Source organism: Zingiber officinale, chromosome 9B (genome assembly GCF_018446385.1).
Source record: "Zingiber officinale cultivar Zhangliang chromosome 9B, Zo_v1.1, whole genome shotgun sequence".
Lineage (NCBI taxonomy): Eukaryota > Viridiplantae > Streptophyta > Magnoliopsida > Zingiberales > Zingiberaceae > Zingiber > Zingiber officinale.
In genome coordinates, this window is record NC_056003.1 from 80,629,003 (window position 1) to 80,653,430 (window position 24,428).

The 24,428-nt window shown below is 41.5% G+C and overlaps 1 protein-coding gene across 7 annotated transcripts in view; it reads left to right on the top strand.

Annotated features, from left to right (window-relative positions):
• LOC122023401 (lanC-like protein GCL2) overlaps window positions 1-24,201 on the top strand; it is a 40,612-nt gene extending 16,411 nt beyond the window's left edge. For 4 of the 7 annotated variants that reach the window (XR_006123108.1, XR_006123109.1, XR_006123112.1 and 1 more), the window contains 6 exons: window positions 18,225-18,405; window positions 18,480-18,685; window positions 20,861-21,072; window positions 21,134-21,312; window positions 21,406-21,554; window positions 22,476-22,595. Coding sequence is in view for 1 of the 7 variants with exons in the window: in XM_042581492.1 (XP_042437426.1) it covers window positions 20,920-21,072; window positions 21,134-21,312; window positions 21,406-21,507; window positions 21,970-21,973; window positions 22,473-22,592; window positions 23,061-23,375; window positions 23,578-23,916 (1,212 nt within the window). In the remaining 6 variants the exon portion in view is untranslated. Of the gene's footprint in view, window positions 1-18,224; window positions 18,406-18,479; window positions 18,686-20,337; window positions 21,313-21,405; window positions 21,555-21,969; window positions 21,974-22,472; window positions 22,596-23,060; window positions 23,376-23,577 lie in introns of those variants that run through there. The other 3 variants (XM_042581492.1, XR_006123110.1, XR_006123111.1) reach the window with 3 other exon arrangements.
• Window positions 24,202-24,428: the final 227 nt, after the last annotated feature.

Sequence of the window (24,428 nt, forward strand, 5' to 3'; positions counted from 1 at the left end):
TCGCAGCTTCGTCGGAAGGTCTCTTTAGCAGCTCGAAGCAGAAGGGTTGCTTGTTCAGTGATTTCTAAACTTGCTACTCGAGAGCTCCTTTTATACACTGCTGGAGGCACCTCCAACACCATCCAAGGCGCCTCCAACAAGCCGAGTCAGCCGCGTGGATCAGAACGGACATGGTCGCAACTCATCCACTTGAAGGCACCTTCAAGCCAATCCAAGGCACCTCCAATCTCTGGTCCAAGGCGCCTCCAGCTCCATCCGAGGCACCTCCAGCTCCATCCGAGGCGCCTCCAGCACTACTTCACGGCTAGCTCACAATCTGCACCCGAGGCGCCTTCATGCTCCATGGAGGCGCCTCAAACACTGTTCATTCGAGGCATAACTTTGTTTTTTGATCCTGCAAGATATATTAGACCATACAAACACAACATATCATGCAAAACAAAGTTAGCACATAATACGTATGATAATCGAAATACTTTGACAGTCTCCAGACTACCCGGTTCTGACTTCGGATTTCTGATTGGAAATCTTAGGTCGAGCCTGTTGGGTTTTTCGGGTCGCGAAAACAGCTTTTCGTGTCACGAAAACCCCGAATCACCCAAAGTCGTAGATCCGTGCAAGGAAAACCGAACGAAATACAAATACGAGTTTAAAAAAAAACCTTTAGATCTACTCCTAGATCTATGTGTTGAGAGCTTTACCCTTGTTGTGTGCCCTTTCGCGTTCCCGCTCGTCCAAGGAGTTGCCGGATCTCTAGACCGTCAAGCGTCGGTCCTCTAGAAGTATCCACACAGACACGTAGATAAAGGTGTGCTAACACCTTGTGTGGTCACGGCAAGAGGAGGAGAGGGAGAGAGCTCTCTTGAGGAAGAAGAAGAAGAAGTAATGCCTTGAATAAAATCAAATTTCATTCACCACTTTTGTGTGGCCGGCCACTCCATGGAGTGTAACTCCCATTCCACATTAATCACAATTAATGTGAAGCCATTAAGAGGTGTTTTGTAACTCCTATGATGTGGCACATCATGAAGATGTGGACCATTACCATTGGTCCACATCTTGCCACCTCACAATGATGTGGCAAATGAGTAACCTCCACTCATTTAATGTGGCCAACCCACATTAAATGCAATGGAGGCTTGTAACCTCCATGAGGTGGCAAAGCAAGATGATGTGGAACAACACTATTGGTCCACATCTTGCCACCTCACTCATGATGTGGTAAAGAGTCAAGTCAAACTTGACTCTTCCTCTTCCTCTCTAGTCAAGTCAAACTTGACTCAATCTCTCTCATGGTTGATCTAATCTAACCATTTGATTCAAGCCAACTTAATATAATGAATCTAATTCATTAAATTAAATTGATCTAATGAGTCATAATCTAAATTAGACTCATTAAATACATGAATCAACTTGAGTCTAACTCAATTAGCCCAATTTGGATTACTCTTAATCCAATTTGATTCATCAAATGAATCTAATCCTCTTGGTTCATCGTATGAACCAAATCTCCATCTAATTGTCCTTAGTGTGTGACCCTATAGGTTCTTGTAACGTTGGCAATGCCCTAAACTCATTTAGGAGCATAAGTAATGAGCGGTATCTAGCAACACATCATTACTACCCAAGTTACAAGAATGTTGAGATCCAACATCACCTTGTGACTACTAATTGTGACTCCTCACAATATGTGACATCGTCCTTCTATCATAGACATCTAGATTGATCAATGTGAGGCATAGACTAGACTCACTCGATCAAATGAGCTCAACATCTCATGTTGACTCACTTGGGCATGGCCACGCACTTCGTGGTCTAACTCTATCAAGAATATTGATGTCGCTCCCGTCATATGGGAGGGATAGATCTCATCTACATCACTCACATCCCTCTACATAATTTGTTACATACCCGATGTCGCCTTTATAGCCCACCATTACGGGTGACGTTTGTGAAGTACATAACTCCTTATGTTGGGATCCATGGTGACTTGGTCAAAGGACTAATAGTCATACTAATAGCCACATGAAAGTATATGACACTCATATAACGATCCATGATACTTTCTCAGGGTCATTCGATATACATTCTCTAGCGGACGCACTTCATCGACGATATCTATATATACTTTGAGGATGATTGATTGGTGCACCATGCTATCTTATTGTATTAACATTGTCCCCGAATGTTAATACTCGATTAGAATGATTTAGAGTAGTGTTCCTATATCATCTCACTATCGATTCAACCAATCGATTGATAAGAACCTTCTACTCAAGGGCGTTACTATACTTATTTTATCCGCACTCACTAATAAGCATAATAACCAAAAACCAAACGCCTTAATATATATACAAGAATATGATATACATGAGTCCATACAATCATCAAATGATTGGCTCTGGGCTCTACTAACAATCTCCCACTAGCACTAGTGCCAATCAAGATAGGCTCTAAGCCCCAACGACCTAGTGTGACTCTGTGCCAAAGCCTTGGTCAAGGGATCTGCGATGTTAGCCTCTGTGGGTACTCTGCAATCTCGCATCTCCTCTATCGATAATCTCTCGAATGAGATGGAAGCGTTGTAGAGCTGCATGAACTCGCCACCACATGCTTCTACCATTCAAGAAAACACGAACCTCATCGTGATCTTTAATCATCCCGATCGGTCGCATCACCGTAACCCTTCTGAGTTAGCTCATCATTGCCTCCATATATCAAGAAATATTCTTTAGTCCATAAGTACTTAAGAATATTCTTGACCGTATCGACTTTCACCGGATCTCGAGTATCTGCACTCAAGCATCGAGACATCGTGTCGAGTACCATGGCGTGCGTGATCGATCCTATGGTGAGGCATAAGGATCGATCCATGCGGTCTCTCTCTCTCTCTGAAGAGGGACCTTGAGTCTTGAAGACTCACGCCGTATGACATCGGTAATCCCTTCTTGGAGTTACGGCAAACCGTGTACCTTGATGTATGTACTCGACTTGGGCAGCAATCTCTTAGATCTATCTCTATAGATCATATCCCAAGAATCGGGATGCCTCACTAAGTCCTTCGTTGAGAAGCAACTCCTAGCGGTCTTGACAGTTGAGCGTAGGATGTCCTTCCCATGAGTAGTATGTCCATCCATCTGATATGAGGAAGACAACTATATCCCCTACAACCTTCTTGTAGACACAAGGCTCATCTTCGTTCTTGATGAAACCAAACTGTTTGATTGCATCATCGAATCGAAGATTCCAGCTCCGAGAAGCTTGCTTTAGTCCATAAATGGACCTATGCAGCTTGCATACTCTGCTAGTATGCTGTGGATCTTATGGCCTCTAGCCATTTCTCGGAATTTAGTCTCATCACAGCTTCCTGATAGGTGGTAGGCTCACTCTATGAGCACAATGTCATCATGGTCAGACAAGAGAAATGAGTATCTCTCAGGCTGACGACGTACCCTATCAGACTTGCGAAGAGGTATGTCTACTTGAACTGGTTGTTATTCCTCAACTCCTTGTGGAACAACATCATCCACAACACTTTGTGGTTCCAGTTCAATTTTCATCGAGGCTTCAGTGCTAGTATTCGCATCTTGAACTTCTCCAAGATCGAACGTGCTCCCACTAGTCTTTCTAGAAACAAAGTCCCTTTCTAGAAAGACCCCAGTCTTTACCACAACTACCTTGTGGTGACTGAGAATGTAGAAGTAATATCCCTTAGTTTCCTTGGGATATCCGATGAAATAGCACTTGTCGGATTTGGGTCCTAATTTGTCTGAGACTTGACGTCGTCGTCGCATTGAAATCCTCATGAAGACACACGACATCTCTCCCACACCATATCTTATATGGTGTCTTTATCACGCCTTGGATGGAACTCGGTTGAGAATGAAGTGCTGAACATATCCCCGTAGATATGTCGGAAGATCTGTGACTCATCATAGATCGTACCATATCTAATAAGGTACGATTTCTCCTTTCGGATACACCATTGTGGTGTTCCAGAGGAGTGAGTTGAGATAAAATCCACACTCGGCTAAGTAGTCACGAAACTCATGGCTTAAGTATTCACCACCTCGATCCTCAAGTACCTTAATACTCTTGTTGGTTCTCATACTTCATTCTTGAATTCTTTGAACTTTTCAAAGGATTCAGATTTATGTTCATCAAATACATATAACAAGTCATCAGTAAATGTGATGAAGTACCTATAACCGCCTCTAGCGGTGACATTGAAAGGGCCACATACATCACTATGTATGAGTCCTAACAAATCGATCGCTCTCTCGCTGAGTCTTGGTCATCTTGCCTCGTAGGCATGACTCGCATATCTCATATGATTCAAAATCAAATGAGTCCATGAAACCATCCTTATGGAGTGGGATAGCGCTTGTCATTTATATGACTTAAGCGACAATGCGAGAGATAGGTTTGGTTGTCATTTGACTTGAACCTCTTGGTACTAATGTTATAGATAGGGCTCTCAAGGTCCAGAATATAGAGTCCGTTTATTATTGGTTCAATAGAACATATCTTTTAAATAAATAGACAACATTTGTCTTTTATTATAAAAGAGTATCCTTTCTTGTAAACAAGAAACTGAACCTATGTTCTTAGTAAGAGCTATAACAACAATCATCTAAATCTAGTACAAGCCTGGGGCGGAGATAGTGATAAGTTCCTACAAGAATAGAGCAAGTGCTCCATTGCTGCTCGTAGGTCCCTCGCCCTTTGCCCGATGCTCTGCTATTTCTCGGCACTACATCACAAATGTGAGAAGCATCCGATATCTAATACCCATGATGTGAAATAGATAGATTGACTTATAACATATATACAGAGTGGAAGTCTCACTTCATCTTAAGATCCTCCAAGTATACCTTGCGGTTCCTCTTCGGTGCGGTGGTAGCGGTGGGCGGTAGCATCATGGCGACCTCCTTAAGCTTGATTGCCTTGCCTTTGCCCTTGGTTTGGGACTTTCCCTTACCTTTGCTTGCCCTTGTCCTTCGGACCATCGAATGGGCTTAACCTTCTTAAGGTTAATCTCGGCAGTTCATAACATACTAAGTAGCTCGGGCAGTGGCTTGTCAATCTCGTCATGTTATAGTTGAGAACGAATTGACTATAGCTATCCGGCAGATCAAGTCGATGGCGACTCTTGGCAGTGGGAACCCGTCTTTGTAGGTTCTCTGTGCAATCATCTTGAGTACATGGGACCTCTGAGAGCCCCGTCGACATCTTGCATTGAAAGATTGCCTTAGAGATCTCAAATCTCTCATGCCTCGCTTGTCCTGATATAGTTGGCGAAGATGTTCAACCATATCGTAAGCGCCCATCAACTCGTGTTGTTTACGAGCTCGAGTTCATGGTCGCGAGCATTAGACAGGACACATCTAATCGTCGTCTTGATGCTTCTTGTAAGCATCTTTGTCTCGCGGGGCATTGGCGGGAGGAGCCTCCGGAATGGGCTGCTCGAGAACGTGTTTACGTTCTGGGTGAGAACTATTCTCAAGTTCCTGTACCAGTCGGAAATTCGCTCCGTTGAGCTTGTCCTTCTCGAGGACAGATCGCAGGAGAAGGAATTCGTGTTCGACGTCATGGTTATCTACAAAGAAAATTTGCGAAATAAATATCATATTCTTTTAAAATCATTTAATTAGGCCTTTAACTAAATGATGCTCCCACTGAATTCATGTGGGACAAGATCCACATCATACTAACCCTTGAGTTAGCTTTGGCTAATACGCCCAAGGCTTAGTATGATCGGTAGGTAACGATTACCAATTACATCTCTATGCAACTCTTGTTTATAGGATCAAGATCCATATTTATATTAAAACTCGAGTTAGCTTTGGCTAATACGCCCGAGAGTTAATATAAACGTGATTTGGTCCTACCTTTCCAACTATTGGAAGAATGTCTATAGTTGACTCGATCCAACCGAGTAACTAGGAATACTCAATCTAATTGAGTTTGTATTCACCCATGCGTTGATAGGCGGGACCAAGATTGTCCCTCCGTACCCTACCAAGATAATATGTATTGCTCTGCTTTGGCAGATTCAACAATACATGTGATCGAGGTAGTGATAGGTATCACGTCACGGTTAGGCATTTAAAGTTAGTTCGATCGAGATCTAATCTAATCGAAAAGGATGCATCTTGTGCACGGCTTAGATCTAATCTAATCGCAAGGGTGCATCATGTGCACGACTTAGATCTAATCTAATCGTAAGGCACTAATTAATTAATTACTTATTAAACATGCATCATATACATAATCAATTAACTAATTAATCTATTTGTGATTTAGTCATGGCCCTACTACGATCTTCTCAAGCCAATGAGAAGATCGAATGGTCAACCTAGGGTCAACAGCTTCTCCAAGCTCCTCCCTTTGACCACCTTGTGTTGCTCGTGCCCGCCTCGGAACTCCGTCTCGTGTGGACCCTCCACCGCTCCAATTTGTACATTACAATTTGAAACTCGAGTTACATTCGAGTCTAAATCTAATTTACAACAAGAATATAAGAGAAAGGCACGACGCGCAGGTCGCAGAAAAATAAAAACATACAACACGCGCAAACACATAACGGCACGCAGGCCGTATTATGAATTACAACACAATCCAATCATATTGGGTTTTTGGGCCATGACTATCACAAAATTAATATATAATTCAAAATTATATATTTTCATAATTTTCTATAATTTTAAAAATAATTTTTACAATTTTTACGAGTAAAATTTCCCGGCGGTCCCGTTTAGCGGTTTCGGGCGCAATCGCGGAACGGATCCCAGGGGCAGCGCCCCTACCCGCGATCTAACCATCGCGAGGGTTCCTTTGTGATCCAACAGCGCCCAAACTCGCTGTCCCAAAACAATTTGGGTCGAGACAATGCCGTTTCGGAAAAATCTTCCCGGCAGGTTCGTTTTTAGCGATTTCGGGTGCAATCGCGGAGCAAATCCCCTTGCGGGGTTAGGGGCAGTAGCCCTACCCACGATCTAGTTGCGATATAATGGCACCCAAGCCCGCTGTCCCAAACGGATTTGGGGCAAAACGAAGCCGTTTTGGAAAAATCTTTCCGGTAGCCGAAGCCTACAAGTGCCGAGACACTTGTGCTTCGCTTCTACGGAAAAATTACCCATAAAAACTATAAAATCATAATTTTATAGAAAATTACAGAAACTTTAGTTTTCATAAAACCAAAAATTAAACTCGTACAAGCCTTGCAGGTGGCTCTGATACCACTGTTGGGTTTTTCGGACCGCGAAAATCGCTTTTCGCGTCGCGGAAACCCCGAATCACCCAAAGCCGTAGATCCGTGCAAGGAAAACCGAACGAAATACAAGTACAAGTTTCAAAAAAAAAACCTTTAGATCTACTCCTAGATCTATGTGTTGAGAGCTTTACCCTTGTTGTGTGCCCTTTCGCGTTCCCGCTCGTCCAAGGAGTTGCCGGATCTCTAGACCGTCAAGCGTCGGTCCTCTAGAAGTATCCACACGGACACGTAGGTGGAGAAGACCTCACACAAAGGTGTGCTAACACCTTATGTGGTCACGGCAAGAGGAGGAGAGGGAGAGAGCTCTCTTGAGGAAGAAGAAGAAGAAGTAATGCCTTGAATAAAATCAAATTTCATTCATCACTTTTGTGTGGCCGGCCACTCCATGGAGTGTAACTCCCATTCCACATTAATCACAATTAATGTGAAGCCATTAAGAGGTGTTGTGTAACTCCTATGATGTGGCACATCATGAAGATGTGGACCATTACCATTGGTCCACATCTTGCCACCTCACAATGATGTGGCAAATGAGTAACCTTCACTCATTTAATGTGGCCAACCCACATTAAATGAAATGGAGGCTTGTAACCTCCATGAGGTGGCAAAGCAAGATGATGTGGAACAACACTATTGGTCCACATCTTGCCACCTCACTCATGATGTGGTAAAGAGTCAAGTCAAACTTGACTCTTCCTCTTCCTCTCTAGTTAAGTCAAACTTGACTCAATCTCTCTCATGGTTGATCTAATCTAATCATTTGATTCAAGCCAACTTAATGAAATTAATTTATTAAATTAAATTGATCTAATGAGTCATAATCTAAATTAGACTCATTAAATACATGAATCAACTTGAGTCTAACTCAATTAGCCCAATTTGGATTACTCTTAATCCAATTTGATTCATCAAATGAATCTAATTCTCTTGGTTCATCATATGAACCAAATCTCCATCTAATTGTCCTTAGTGTGTGACCCTATAGGTTCTTGTAACGTTGGCAATGCCCCTAAACTCATTTAGGAGCATAAGTAATGAGCGGTATCTAGCAACACATCATTACTACCCAAGTTACAAGAATGTTGAGATCCAACATCACCTTGTGACTACTAATTGTGACTCCTCACAATATATGACATTGTCCTTCTATCCTAGACATCTAGATTGATCAATGTGAGACATAGACCGTGTCATCCTCTAATCAATCTAAATCTTGAACTCCAAGTAGACTCACTCAATCAAATGAGCTCAACATATCATGTTGACTCACTTGGGCATGGCCATGCACTTCGTGGTCTAACTCTATCAAGAATATTGATGTCGCTCCCGTCATATGGGAGGGATAGATCTCATCTACATCACTCACATCCCTCTATATAATTTGTTACATACCCAGTAATCGCCTTTATAGTCCACCCTGTTACGGGTGACGTTTGACGAAACCAAGGTACATAACTCCTTATGTAGGGATCCATGGTGACTTCAGGTCAAAGGACTAATAGTCATACTAATAGCCACATGAGAAAGTATATGACACTCATATAACGATCCATGATACTTTCTCATGGCGGGTCATTCAGTATACATTCTCTAATGCATACCCATGTGTCAGCTTGATATCTCTATATCCATGACTTGTGAGATCAAGTCATCGAGCTGACCTACATGCTAGTCTTATTGTATTAACATTGTCCCTGAATGTTAATACTCGACTAGGAATGATTTAGAGTAGTGTTCCCTATATCATCTCACTATCGATTCAACCAATCGATTGATATAGGTAAGAACCTTCTACTCAAGGACGTTACTATACTTATTTTATCTGGCACTAATACAAATAAGCATAATAACCAAAAACCAAATGCCTTAATATATATACAAGAATATGATATACATGAGTCCATACAATCATCAAATGATTGGCTCTAGGGCTCTAACTAACAGAGCCGACGCTTACTGTTCCCTCTTCCAGGGAACACGTCCTCACCTACTCCACTCAGGAGAGTTTACCTTTTGCCAACTCGGTCCTCCAGACCGACTGGACCTTTGCTCAGTGTCCGATGCTTCCGGTGTTCATGCTGGATGTCCGGTCCACAACCCGTCCAGACTTCTACCCTGTTCGCGACACCAGGATTTCAACCTAGGGTTACCTCCCCCTAGGATTTTGCCCGAAGCTTCGACCCACCAAGGCTTTTCGCATAGGGTTACCACCCCCTATGACCTAGGATTACCACCCTCTAAGGTTTTGTACCTGCCTAACCACAGCTAGGACTTTTTCCTAAGTACACTTAGGACTTTTCCTACAAAGCTCATTAAACATATCAGAAAATAAAACACCTTAACTTTGAACCCTTTGACATAATCAAAACATAGGTTCGGCCGTCAGATACTTTCCGCACCAACAGATGCTTCAAAAGGGAAGAGTCTGTATGCTTATTCCTCCATCGCCATATGTCAATGTCCCTTAGATAGGTGTGATGGACCCATCGAATCCAGAGGGCATCCTGCTTATCATGTATGCGCTAAAGCACCTTGGATAATAAAGCAGTGTTCCATGCAGATGACTCCCTAAACCCCAATCCCCCTTCTTCTTTAGACTTACACATCTCAGTCCAACCAATTGTGTGTGTGTGAGAAGGGGGGGTGCTAGGATGTCCAAAGAAAGCTCGACACAAGCTATAGATACGCTCCACAACTCCGTTCAACAATGGCAAGATAGACATCCAATAGTATTCCACCATTTGCAACACATACTGTATCAACTGCCCCCTCCCCGCATAAGAGAGGGTAACTTTCGACCACACATTGATCCTCTTGATCAATGCATCTAACAAGGGACCATAGTCCACAATTTTAAGTTTCTTTGATGCTAAAGGAATCCCCAAATATCTATAAGGCATGTGCCCCTTGGAAACCTATGATGGTGAACAACTCCTGTCGCATATCCTCCTCTAGGCCAACCATATAAATACATGATTTCGCTAGATTCGGCTGCACACCTGCCATCATCCCAAAATGCTCCAAGCATCCCATCAGAATGCTCGTGGAGGAACTATCACCCCTTGAGAACAACAGTAGATCATCAGCATATGCAAGGTGGGCAATCCTGAGTTCCTGACATTTTGAGCGGAAGTGAAAATCTGTTCTCCATACATATGGCAACGAGATACGAAGAGAGAGGGTCCCCCTGTCACAGTCCTCTGGCACCCCTGAAGTGACCATGCATGGCACCATTGATGGATAAGGAAAAGCCAGTGGTGGTGACACATTCACGGATCCAAGCAATGAAGGTGGGGGGGGGGGACTATAATCCTGCAAGGGTTTCCATCAAGAAATATCAGTGAACAATATCAAAAACTTTCTGGAGGTTTACTTTCATAGTGCTCCTAGGAGAGATTATCTTCATTGTGTAATTCCTCATGATCTCTTGTGCTAAATTAATGTTATATGCTATATTCCTCCCTTTAACAAAAATCACCTGGGTTGGGTGAAAGATGTGCTCTGTAACCTCTGTAAGCCTAGAAGATAGTAGCTTTGAAATTATCTTGTAGAAAACTATACAATATGAGATGGGTCAAAAATCTACAACTCTATTAGCATGTAGCACTTTTGGGACTAGGGATATAAGAGTGTGATTCCATTATTTATGTAGCTTCTCATATCTGAAAAATTCATTCATGGCCGCTACCAAATCATCCTTTATAATGTCCCAGGAGTGCTTGAAAAATTTGGATCCATACCCATTCGGCCCGGGAGCTTTTTGATCTCCAATGCTAAACAGAGCCTTCTTGATGTCGACTTCGGTCAGCAATGTTTGAAGGGCTGTTGGCTGTTAGAAGCTTAGCATTTTCCCATAAGTTAAACATTCGGCTTGGAGTGGCGTCCTATGTGCCGAGAAAGCCTTGGAACGCCTCCATAAATTTATTCACAATCTTGTTTAGACTTGTTGTGTTAGCACCATCTCCCATTTCAAGGACTACTATTTCTCTTCTATAATTCGTTCTTTTGATGAGTTAATAGAAGTATTTGGTGTTCTTATCCACCTCTCGAAGGTATTGGCACTTTGCCTCTGAGCACAAAAGAGGAATTCTGCATGGCTTAATTGATCAACTTGTTTTCAGACCATTTGATAGCTTTCCTCAAATTGACCAGTAGTATATCCCAATTGTTGCATGTGAAGGAGATCTTCCTATGCCCAGATCGCCCTCTCTTTGATGTGCTGAAAATAGAGTCTATTGAATTTTGCTTAAACTCTGCCTTTAACCCTTGCAGCTTTTGCTTAAACTTGTACTGTGTCGTGCCACCATGAATGCCCCAATTCAAGATGGTCCATTTCCTCTCCACCACGGTGTTGTAGTCCTCATGAGTAGTCCACATATTAAAATATTTGAAAGGTTTATTGGTGTGTTCCAAGTCCCCCACAATGGTCACCAAACACTGTGTTTGGTCGGATACAAAACCCAATGGGAGGAACTCAACCATTCCCCTCATATCTTGCTCTAACCACCATTTATTGACTATGAATCTATCCAATTTGTAGAACACCTCATTTTTGGACCAAGTGTAAGTGCATCCCACTTGAGTAAGATCTTCCAACCCATTTTCGCATGGCACATTCTTGAAAATCCATAACCCGGTAAGAAGTGATCGGCATACCTCCTTGTTTATCATCAAGAGAGAGGGGCGAGTTGAAATCCCCAAGTAGTATCCATGTCTGTGCCTATCATGTTGAGGCCCTCCCATAGTCTCCTCCTTTTACTTATGGTGGGTTGTCCATAAACAAAGGTGATGGTAAAGAATTTGTGTTACTTTGCAACTGAGATTGCCATGTATATATTGATCATCCAATTCGAGTGTATTAAAGGCCACTTTTTGAGTGTCCCATATAATCAACATTCTACTCCTTGCTGAACCCTCCTTTATGTAGCGTACCATCTCCAATTGCCGAAATCTTTTTAGTTTCATTGCTTGGAAAGCTTGGTCTGTCAATTTTGCCTCCATGAGGTCCATCACTGCTAATCTACTTTTTAGAAAGAAGCTCTGCACTTCTCTCTATTTGGGGCTTGGTTGAAGCCCCTCACATTCCAAGATGCTATCTTCATGTAGAGGTAGACGACCTAGACCGCCTTGCTGCTTGATTTCGTGTTTGAACTCTATCATCCATACTATCCTCATCACTGAGCAAAGAGAGACTAGACTTACTGCTCAGTGATCCCTGTTATTTGGCTACCTAGAACCTATTCTTGAGCAATTCAGTAGCTTTCTTTGTAAGCTAGCTTCCAGAGGGTTGTTGATTTCTGCTTTGTTGCTGCCTGTTGACCCTTGTCTCGGCCAAATCTGGTCACTGTTTGTCTACAGAATCCAGCCTGGTGTTGTCCATTTTTGGTGCATGTAAGCCTTGATGGTAACATGATGCTGTCAAGGTTGAGACCAACTCAAACTTCTATCCTGTCAGAATACTAATATGTGCTTGGTTGGCATGCATCTACCTTTTTGTAGCTCGAGTCCCAGTTTGCATTATCCACTACTGGACCAAGTCAATTTCCTTTTCCGTGCCATTCTCTGTGCCATTTTCTGTACCACTGATGTTGTTGTTCCCATAGCTATTGCGAGAAGAACCCTCCCTCTGAGTTAGATTGTTGTGTGTTGTCATCCTGGTCATTCTCCTCCACTTGGGTCAGATGTCTTGTGTGATGACTGCTTCCAAGCTAGTGCCCTGCTTGAACAGGAGTAGCAAGCTGCTTAATCTCAGCTCCCTCATCACCAGTACCATCATCTCTTGGCCTTTGGGTTTTTGTTATAGCAGTATTTACCTCCTTCTGACTACAATGTCCAGTTGTTGGGGAACCCACCTGTGATTGCTGAGGAATTAAGGACTGTTCATTAATTGAGTGTTGTAACAGATCCTGAAGCATGGTCTGATGTAGAGAGAAAGACTGCTTGAGATTGTATTTTTTTCTGCTAGTGAGTCTATGTTCCACTGGTTGGGTCACTTTACTCATTTTGAAGCTCACCCTTGGATGGTTCTTGGATAGTGCCAAGTTGAAGTTCTGTCCCCTGGGCAAGCATTTGGTTCTTCTTGGTACTTTCATATGAATTAGTTCATTTATCTCTCTGCCTGGAGCTATTTGTGTTGCCTTGTAAGAGCTGTGTTGGAAGTGGCATTGCTCCCCAGTGACAGGTTTTGCCGGTTGATACTCTATGCCACTTTGCATACTAACTCCTGTGCCAATCTCTATACCAATATGCAGACAACTCCCTGTTGACTGACTATGCTTGGCAGTTAGCTTCCCTTTTGGCTCAAGATTCTGCTACATTCCCAACGTTTACTACTGAGACTACTGCTGCTCTGGAGTTAACGTGCCATGTGCAGTCTGCTGGGTTTCCTTTGCTGAAATGGGAATGACTACAGACTATTGTTGGGGATGTTTCTTCCCCTGCTGGAGGTGGTTCCACATATCTGGTTGTGTGTGTTGGTCCCTTTGGAGGCCGGCAAGAGGGGAGGGGTGAATTGCTCTAAAAAAATTAACCACAAAACCTTTCTCGGATATTCAACTAATTAACAGACACTTGTAATAAAAAAAAGAAGAGACTAAATTAAAAGATCAGACACAAAAGGGTTTACTTGGTTTGCAATCAGAGGATTGTTAATCCAAGGCAAAGATGGCGCACTATCTGATTCTCCTCTGGGCAGAGTAGTCTCTTACAACGTTGATAGTACAAAAGAATAGAAAGTACAGAAAGAAATGAATTACAAGTGAGTTGAATGATCTGTGCAAACCAGTGCTATATTTATAGCACTGGTCGGGGCGCCCCGAAGGGGTTCCGGGCGCCCTGGGGGGATAAAACTTTATCCCCCAATGTTCAGATCGAGTTTGACTCGATCTGGTCAACATCTTCGGTCCGAGCGCCCCGGAGGGTTCCGGGCGCCCCGATCAGCTCCGGGCGCCCCGGACCCCAAAAGTCAACTCTGGTTGAGTTATTTCGTCCGGTCGCTCTACTTTGGTTCAGCTCGTCTCTGTTCGGGTCTTCAACTCCGACTCCGCTAGCTTGGGTGATCTTAGCCATCTGGAATAGGGCTCACCCGAACCCAAGTTCCGGCCTTCTCCTCGAGCAGCCTTCCTTCCTGGTTTCTTGTCCCTCGAACGCCGCGCACGTTCTTCTCGTCCACCGGTGTACTCTTCCGCAGTCACCTCGTCCCTCGGACTCACCGAGCCCGTCGGCTCTCTCCCAGTGTCGTCCTTCTCGCTAGCCGCGTCTTCCGCACGACTTCCTGTGTTCCTAAGCTCCTGCACACTTAGACACAAGGGTTAAACAAATACAGGACCTAACTTAGCTTGTTTGATCACATCAAAACACATTGGGGTTCCAACAATCTCCCCCTTTTTGATGTGAGCAACCCAAGTTAAGTTAGGGTAAACATATGCAATAAAAAAAATTTATATTCAAATATGTTCAAATATTTTTCAATTGAAAAATTATATTACCTCCCCCTAGACTTAACATACTTCTCCCCCTTTGATCACATAAAAATTAGGGTTATAAACAAGTCTAAGGTAAATTCAAAAAGATTTAAGTGTAAAATTTTTTTTTAAAATGTCTAAGTAAAGACACTCTTCAGAAGTTTTCTTTCGAAGAAAAAAAAATTTAAGTAAAACATTTTTCAAAAATAAAACAGTCATAAGTGTTAACAAAAACTTTCTAAAATTTTAAGTTTGAAACTTATTTCAACATTTCCTAAATTTTTTTTTTCTAATTTTCAGAAAAAAAATTTTCTAAGTTAATATTCATAAGAAACAATTCTAAGTCAATTTTAAAAAAAATTCTAAGGCAATATTATCATAAAAAATTCTTAGTCAAAATTTTTTTTTTAAAAAATCTTAAGGCAAAAAAAATATTCTAAGTTAACTTTCATAAACAATTTCTAAGGTAATTTTAAAAAATTTCTAAGTCAAGTTAAAAAAAAATTAAATATTTTCTAACACAAATTGAATAACTCTTTTAAAGTATTAAGTAATTTAAATTAATGCTTTTTCAGTTAGTCAATTAAACTTTTCATTTCGATACTTGGCTTCCAGGTCGTGGCGAGGCACTAAGCCTTCTTGGTTATTGGAGCAACAACCACTTCCTTAGACAAAGCCTCATAATGAAATTAGTTGTTTAATTTCCTTGCTGAAAATGCTAAGTCTAATTTTAATTTTAAATTAAACAGGTTTTTGGAACCCAGTAGAGGTTCCTACCTACAGGATTAACCAAGTATTTCCTAGGTACATAGATTTTTGATATATTTCTGATTTGACTTTGATGAAATCTATAATACCAATTTAAACCTCTATATTTTCTAAAAGTATAAATATTTGGACCATTAGATTTTTTTCAATCTTTCTATTTCTTCTTTTAGTTTTTCATTTTCAAATTTTCAAAATCCTCTGTAAGACATGATTTTGCCAAAATTCTTTTTGTTTCTAAAATTTCATTTTCTAATTTGGTATTTTTATTTTCTAATTTATACATGGATTTTGTCATTGCATTAATACCAAAGTAAAGTTCATCAGGGGGTAAGAGGCATACCTCACTTACCATATCAGACTTGAAGCCTGAATCTCCCCCTGCTTCGCTACTTCCATCTGAGGTCGCTCCTCCTTCATCGATGCTGGGTTCTGATGTACTCTGTCCTTCGTAGCTTGCCATCAGTGCTATCCCGACATATTCTTGAATCTCGGACTCAGATGAAGAAGTGTCGTCCCAACTAGGTTTTAGGTTCTTGTGCTTCTTAGGAATATTGCCTTTGTCCTTTTTTAGATCTGGGCAGTCTTCTTTTAGGTGTCCTTCCTTTTGACACTGGTAGCAACGCATCCTTCTTCTATTTCTTGGATTCTTTTTATTCTGCATTTCTTTAAATTTATTAGCTCTAAAAATCTTTTTAAAGTTTCTTACCATGTACGCTTCCCGATCATCCTCTAAGTCTGACTCGGGTTCATCCCTTTTGGTTGCGTTTAGCACAATCATCTGGCTTGATTCCTTTGTTCCTACACACCTGGTTTCATGCAATTCAAGAGTGGAGAACAGTTCTTCCAAACTACTTACCTCCAGGTCTTTCGAAATGTAGTAGGCGTCGACGATTGATGTCCATTCTGAAGTTCTGGGAAACGCATTGAGTGCGTAGCGTATTGTGTCCCGATTTGTAACCGTTTCTCCGAGGTTCTCGAGACCAGTAACTAGTTCTTTTACCTTCGCGTGTAAATTGGCTACCTTCTCACCTTTTTCCAGACGTATGTTCATCAGCTTGTTCCGGAGGATGTCTCTTCTAGCGAGCTTTGCTTCGGACGTGCCTTCATGGAGTTCCAGGAACTTCTCCCAGAGTTCTTTAGCGGATGAATAGCTTCCGATGTGGTTAACCTCTTGAGGCGGCAACACGCTCAGTAGGTGATATTCCGCACGGCTGTTTGCTACAGACTCATTCTGCTCCTTCTTTGTCCAGTGGCTCTCTTCTTTTTCTTCTCCGTCTTGATTCATCGGAGCTACAAAACCATACTTCATAATAGACCGAATTTCAAAATCAGTTCTTAGGAATACCTCCATATGTCGCTTCCAGTCTGCGAAGTCCCCCTCAAATTTTGGTGGAACGATGCTTGGTTTGGCCATCTTGTTGCTTCGATCGGCGATTAGTCCTCCTGAAGCGCCTTGCTCTGATACCACTTGTTAGTCCCTTTGGAGGCCGGCAAGAGGGGAGGAGTGAATTGCCCTACAAAAATTAACCACAAAATCTTTCTCGGATATTCAACTAATTAACAGACACTTGTAATAAAAAAAAAGACTAAATTAAAAGATCAGACACAAGAGGGTTTACTTGGTTTGCAATCAGAGGATTGCTAATCCAAGGCAAAAATGATGCACTATCTGATTCTCCTCTGGGCGAAGTAGCCTCTTACAGCGTTGACAGTACAAAAGAATAGAAAGCACAGAAAGAAATGAATTACAAGTGAGTTGAATGATCTGTGCAAACCAGTGCTATATTTATAGCACTGGTCGGGGCGCCCTGGGGGATAAAACTTTATCCCCCAACGTTCAGATCGAGTTTGACTCGATCTGGTCAACATCTTCGGTCCGGGCCCCCCGGAGGGTTCCGAGCACCCCGGAGGGCTCCGGGCGCCCGGACCCCAAAAGTCAACTCTGGTTGACTTTTTCTGACCGGTCGCTCTTCTTCGGTTCAGCTCGTCTCAGTCCGGGTCTTCAACTCCGGCTCGGCTAGTTTGGGTGATCTCGACCATCCGGAATAGGGCTCACCCGAACCCAAGTTCCGACCTTCTCCTCAAGCAGCTTTCCTTCCCGGTTTCTCGTCCCTCGAACGCCGCACACGTTCTTCTCGTCCACCGATGTACTCTTCCGCAGTCACCTCGTCCCTCGGACGCACCCCGTGTCGTCCTTCTCGCTAGCCGCATCTTCCGCTCGACTTCTTGTGTTCCTAAGCTCCTGCACACTTAGACACAAAAGTTAAACAAACGCAGGACCTAACTTAGCTTATTTGATCACATCAAAACACCTTGGGGTTCCAACAGTGTGTTCAGCATTGATGACTCAACACCTTCCCTATTTAGTGATCGAGTTTATGGCGCTATACTGGTTACCTTATGATACGGTTGTTGTGTTGGGTATGAGATAACTACTAGTCGGCCAATGCCAGTAGCCTTTGTGTTTGTTGTAGTTACTGATTTTGTGTCATGCTTATCTCCATTCCCAGTGACTTATTGCTTGGATGTAAAAGCCTAATACCTGACTACTTGACTGTTAATTGACCTAGAGACCAATCTGTATTGTGGTTGCATATGCTTAAGTTGTTGGAAACGTGATCTCTAAACTGATAATTTCTTACATTTATTTTTCTTGTGGTAATGTACTGTGCTATTCAATATTACATATTCTGAATTCCTACCTAACAACCGCGCAGGGATGACCTCTCTCCTCAATTGGCAGCTATTATGGGTATTCTGATCCAGCATCTCCTTTCGGTTTTGAGTCACATACAACTAGTTCTCAGTTGGAATTTCATCACCCTGTGGTAGCTGTTGGACCATGCCCACTTATGTGCCAGACGAAAGCATGCCGTTTCCAAGGGGGTTGTTAATAATGTGAGTGATTTGTCTTGCGCAATAATTTTCCCTTCCTCAATACAATCTACATTCCTGACATCCTGTCCATTCAGTTCCAAGGGTTCTGTGGCCATATGCTGCTTCTCCTGCACCAAACTAGTCATCAGTTTCAGTTTGTCAACCGTTGAAGTTGTTGTGGTCTATTTTATCAGTGACTACGTTGGACAATCTTGCTGATGGTGCCCCAATTCATTATAGATTACACATAGCTTGAGGACAACCTCGAAGCTAATTTGCAGGTCGAGCTCTCTGCTGTTAGGTAAGGTGATCGGAATGATCTCAGGTAATGGCTTCGTGATATCTACTTCCACCAAGACCCTTGCAAAACTAATCCTATCCTTGTCCTTTATAACTCTATCCGTGTAAAGGGGGTTACCTATCATCGAAGTCACCTTACTGAGGCCAGAGGGAGTCCAGCAATCCAGTGGTTACCCATATATTTGCATCCACAGGGGTATCTGACTTTGTGATTCAATCTGAAAGTTGAAGCACTGCAGCATGAGCTTCATGTAGAGTGGGTAGCTATGGATAACATATGACCCCACTTCTCTCTCCTTTGATTGTATGCAAGGTGGTGTTGATTTTTACAAATCAATACCAAGGTGATGTTAATGGTGCCGACACCACCAAACCAAATCAATACCAAGATGGTACTATTTTTTTTTACTAATCACCACCAATGTGATGTTGATATCGAAAGAATAACTCCAATGTTGGAGTTAGTCTGTAAAGACTAGCTCCAACATGTTGGTCTTTAAAGACCAGCACTAGCACACTGGAACTGATCCTTTAAGACCAACACTAACACATTGGAATCGATCTTTAAAGACTAGCTCCTAGTTCCAATGTTAGTGTTAGTTTATAGAAATCAATATTTGGTTCGTAAACCAACACCAAGGTGGTGCCGATTTATAGAAATCAGCACTACCTTGGTGCTGGGTTTATAGATATCAGTATCAAGGTGATGTTGATTTGTAGAAACTAACACCACATTGCATGCAATCAAAGAAGAGAGAAGAGAGTTATTACATGCAAATGAGAGAGAGATTAAAAAATTTAAATTTTGGCTACATCAGATGACCCACGTCAGATGACCCATGTCAGATGTCGTCCACTGTCGCTCATGTAAAACTGCCGTAACTTGCAGATAGATACTAGAAACATTAAAAACCATTATAGAATCTATTCATATTATCCTGCAACTAATAACTTGTGTTATTTATCATGATATAATAGTTAAAATGTCAAATATTTAATATGACCAGTTGTTTGAGTTAATCCAAGTCATGCTGTCCAAATAATATGCTAATAGATGTTTATCTATAAAATAAAAACATAATTAAAAAAGGATTGGCAAAAAGTCAAACAAAGAAATCTTCATGAGCAACTTGCTCATATTCATCCAAAAAAAAAAAAGATAAAGTTACAAAATTTCATCTATGAAATTCATGACATTTGAAATCTATAGAGAGAGCAAGTTGGATAAGACAAATAACAAAAATATATTTGTAACACCACAAGGCAGATGTAAAAAACATTCTAGATAGTAAATAAGTTGACATATATAATTCATATTTATATTTTTGAGATGTATGCATCAAATAAGAAGGAAATCAACAGTGTATTAACTCACAAAACTCGACGCGTTGAGGCGAGGGCGTGACGAGGGAGTACAACTTGTTGATAGGAACGATAGATTGGTGAGTGAGGGAAAAGCTAGCTTGGTGTGGCAACGGAGGGGCGCACGCTGAAAACCTAGTTTCATCGCGGCAAGGGAGGGTGCAGTGGGGAAAACCTAACTTCGTCGTGGCAAGGGAGGGAGGCTTGGTGTGGTGAGGGAAACTATCGCGGTAAGGGAGGGAGGCACGAGGGCGACGAGGGAGACCATCACGACAAGGGAGGGAGGGCTATGTGCGGCGAGGGAGGGTGCAGCGAGAGGCTTTTGACGAGGAGAATGACGCGAGGGAGAATAACGTAGATTGAGAAAAGTTGTCTTTAATAAATTTTTATAAAAAAGATTGATGCGGATTTACCATGAAGATAGTCCGTTCCACAACCAAAAATCCGTAGCATAACAATTCTGTGTGTGTCTATATATATATATTTATATATATATAAACTAAGTACTCACGACCGACACACTCACTTTAAATCTTTTTTTAAAAAAAAACTAACACAAGGTATTCAATTTTTGATGGCCAATTCAATTTGGTCTTATGAAAATTTTCCATAGCTATTAGAGTAAATCCGAAAAGCACTCATCGTTGGCGACTCAACAATCCAACATCATAGATTTATAGCCTCACGGGATGAAAATATCCTACGATACACTATAACTAGCTAAGGGAGTTATTTATATGTTTAAGTTGTTCAATATGTTGTTAGTTTCTAATTTGAATATCTGAACAGCATTTTAATTTGTCGTTTAAATCAGCGGCAGAAACTAAACCCACAGGCACTCATCTAAAGCGTGATCATCACCAGCCGCCGGAGATGGCCGATCGCTTCTTCCCCAACAGTCTGCCGGAGTTTGTGGTAGAGGAAGAAGGCGCAATCACCGGATCTACTCTTCTCGACCTTCTCCACCTCCCATACCCCAAATTGGCCGACAAGTTGCTTAATTCCGCCCTCCATCTCAAGAAAAAGGTCAATCGACTCCCTTTACTCTGTGCGCACTCATCGGATCATCGTAATCACTCGACTTCAGGTGGTGGAGGAGACATGGCTGCGAAGTGGGCGCGGCGCACGGGACTATACTCTCTACACCGGTGCACTAGGGACAGCTTTTCTGTTGTTCAAGGCTTACCATGTGACCAAAAATCGGGCCGACCTCGATCTCTGCGCAGAGATCGTCATCGCGTGCCATCAAGCATCTCAGGGTTCACCGTAAGATAAAGAGAAACATCCTAAGGATCTGAGTGTTTTGGTAAAGCAAAGATATTTTGGGGGTTGATTTGCTTGTGAATTGGATTGGATCAGGTTAGTGACGTTCATATGTGGAAAGGCCGGCGTCTGTGCTCTTGGCGCTGTGGTGGCGAAGGAAGCTGGAGACGAGGGCTTGCTCAATCTCTATTTGCAGTTGTGAAAAATGCTACAAAACCTAATGCTTGTTTAGTATAAGGCAGAAGGTTGTTACCCTATTGCTAAATCTATTCTCTTGATAATTTGGATCAATTCTTGAATAACAACTCAAGTATTTTGATATGTTGCTATTGTATCCAATTCCATTAAGGACTCGTTTAAAGAAGGGGAGGTAAGGAATGACAGGGAAGGTGAAATGAGGCAATTTAAAATACTACCAATTTGGAGGAATGTAAAGTTAATAGTGCATACAAAAGGGGAAAGGGAAGGAATGTATAGGGAATTGTTTTGTCCTTTATAATCTTTCACTAATTTTCAAATGATCTCTGATAAGACCAACAGTTGCTTGGTCTAATTGTTATGTTTGTTGGAAAACAAGTCTGATTTAATTTTTTATTAAAAGCATATTATAAGGAAAACGTAGGCACGCATATTTCAAGAGTCTTATCTATTTATCTGGAGTGGTGTTTAAGACTAACTTATATACCAATAAATAGGAGTAGTTGTATGGCCACTTATACCAAGTTATGAAATGAACGAAAGGATTAGCCTTCAAATTTCACCATAATCATATTTTCATTCCAACTGTGTTCTCCTTGTTGCAATGCATGCTGCATAAGTGGTTGATCTGTCATACGTATATGATTGAATTGATTATTCAACTCGATGCATGGAAATTTCACTTTGGTTTCATGGTAAAGTCTACACTTTTGTTGTTTCTGACTGATCCTATTGTGTAATCAGTTTCTTTCTGATATGGTAAAAGCTTAGGTGCTTTACACTATTATTAAGATTAATTTCTTGTGCTAATATATTTTCATGTTCAGTTCTCATGATCATCCAAGTAGTTTATATATCTAACTATATACAAGAAGAAATGTTTTTCACGTTTCAATCAATATGCCATGTGCCACAGGAAACTTATTGCTGGTTGCATAAAATTTGATTTATCATTTTCTTCTAAGCAGATTAAATTTCCTCACAATGTCCCCAATGAGCTTTTATATGGAAGAGCGGGTTACTTGTGGTCGTGTTCTTTCTTAAATAAACACATCGGCGAGGGAACAATTCCCTCATCTCATATGGTAACTTTCCTTCTTGTTTCCTCTCATTATTTTCTAAATCATTCACTCATTATAGTTGTAATGTCCAAGATTGAGTCCAATCCAATTCAAAATATCAATACACTTACAAGGATGACCTATAGTATTTACGCATGTTATGAGAGTCCTCATTTGAAGATGTGAGAGTAGGAATGAAAGTTTTATCTCTTTCTCACTTCCAACTTTCTTTAACATTCCGCCCTCAATCTCAACCTCCTCCCCTCAATCTCAACCTCGTTAGAGGTGAGGGACTGATTCTAATACCATATTTAAGTCTAAGAGACTCTAATCCAACCTGAAGTACTAAATCATGTAGGCGGATGTTATGCTAGTATAAGCATATTCTGAGAACTATCATTTGAAGATGTGAGACTAAATGATGAAATTTATTCTCTCATTTCCATTTTTTGCTCTTTTTAATAGTGTTTGCTTGGATGCATAATTTTGTAGAGATCAGTAGCTAAGGACATGATTAGGGATGGAAAAAGACTAGCCAGCAAGAGCAGCTGCCCATTGATGTACGAGTGGAACGGTGAGAGGTACTGGGGGGCGGCCCATGGCCTTGCTGGGATCATGCATGCTTTGATGGATGTTAATCTCAATGAAGATGACCTGCAATATGTTAAGGGCACCCTTAACTACATGATTAACAACCGGTTCATCAGTGGGAACTACCCATCAACCGAGGGATTCAATGCAGATTGTCTTGTGCATTGGTGCCATGGTGCACCTGGTGTTGCTCTCACCCTCACCAAAGCTGCTCAGGTAAGGGAATGAAGCACATGATATCAATCCCATCAGTTAAAGTGGCAGCTTGTCTTTGTGAAGGAATATTTTACAGAATGAATTTGTTTGACTGCAAGACAAGGAATTTCTTCTTCTTCTCTTCTTTCCATCTCTTCCCTTCCTTTCTTATTTGAACTTTGAACATTTTTCATGAAATTTAACCATCTACATCTCTTGTCAGGTACTCCAGGATCATAAGTTTCTTCAAGCAGCAGAAGAAGCTGCTGATGTGGTGTGGGAACGAGGCTTGCTGAAGAGAGTGGGAATTTGCCATGGCATGAGTGGAAATGTGTATGTTTTCCTATCGCTTTACAGACTAACTGGCAATATGAAGTACTTGGGTCGTGCAAAGGCATTTGTTTGTTTTCTGCTGGATTTGGCTGATAATTTGATCGCAGAAGGGATGATGCACGGTGGTGATCATCCTTATTCACTTTTTGAAGGACAAGCCGGAATGGCTTACCTCTTCTTGGACATGATTAATCTTTCCCAGGCAAGGTTTCCTGCATATGAACTTTGAGTTCTTTTTCATACATAAGCATAAGGATCAAGGCTCATTAGGTTAGTCTGTGTTTGTACGTGAAATTTTGTAGTTTCAGTTAGATCCAACTTGTTTTTCTGTTGTGGATGTTTCCAGTATGTGGACTGAGTTCCTGTTCATGCTTGGGGTTCGTTTGGTCGGTCTTCCCCATGAGAAGTTTAATTAATGGTGATTGAATCGAAATTATCTGAAAATTTAGAACTTTTATAGGTTTCAGATGGATTTTTGAGAATCTATAAGATTGATTTTAATTTTTGTATGTTACCTAATAGCTCAAAAAATATTAATAATTTTACAAAATTAAAATGTTTTCCTTGCGGTATGGACTAACCGGGAGGGTTGAATATTCTAATTAGTTGATAGAAGACAGGATGAATGATTCACGCTGGTGATAGGCTCCGTATATTCAATTGTCGAGCAAGTATGCATGAAAGCAGGGGTGTAAATGAGTCAAGTTGCTCATGAGTTGCTCGGTCAAAGCTCGACTCGAG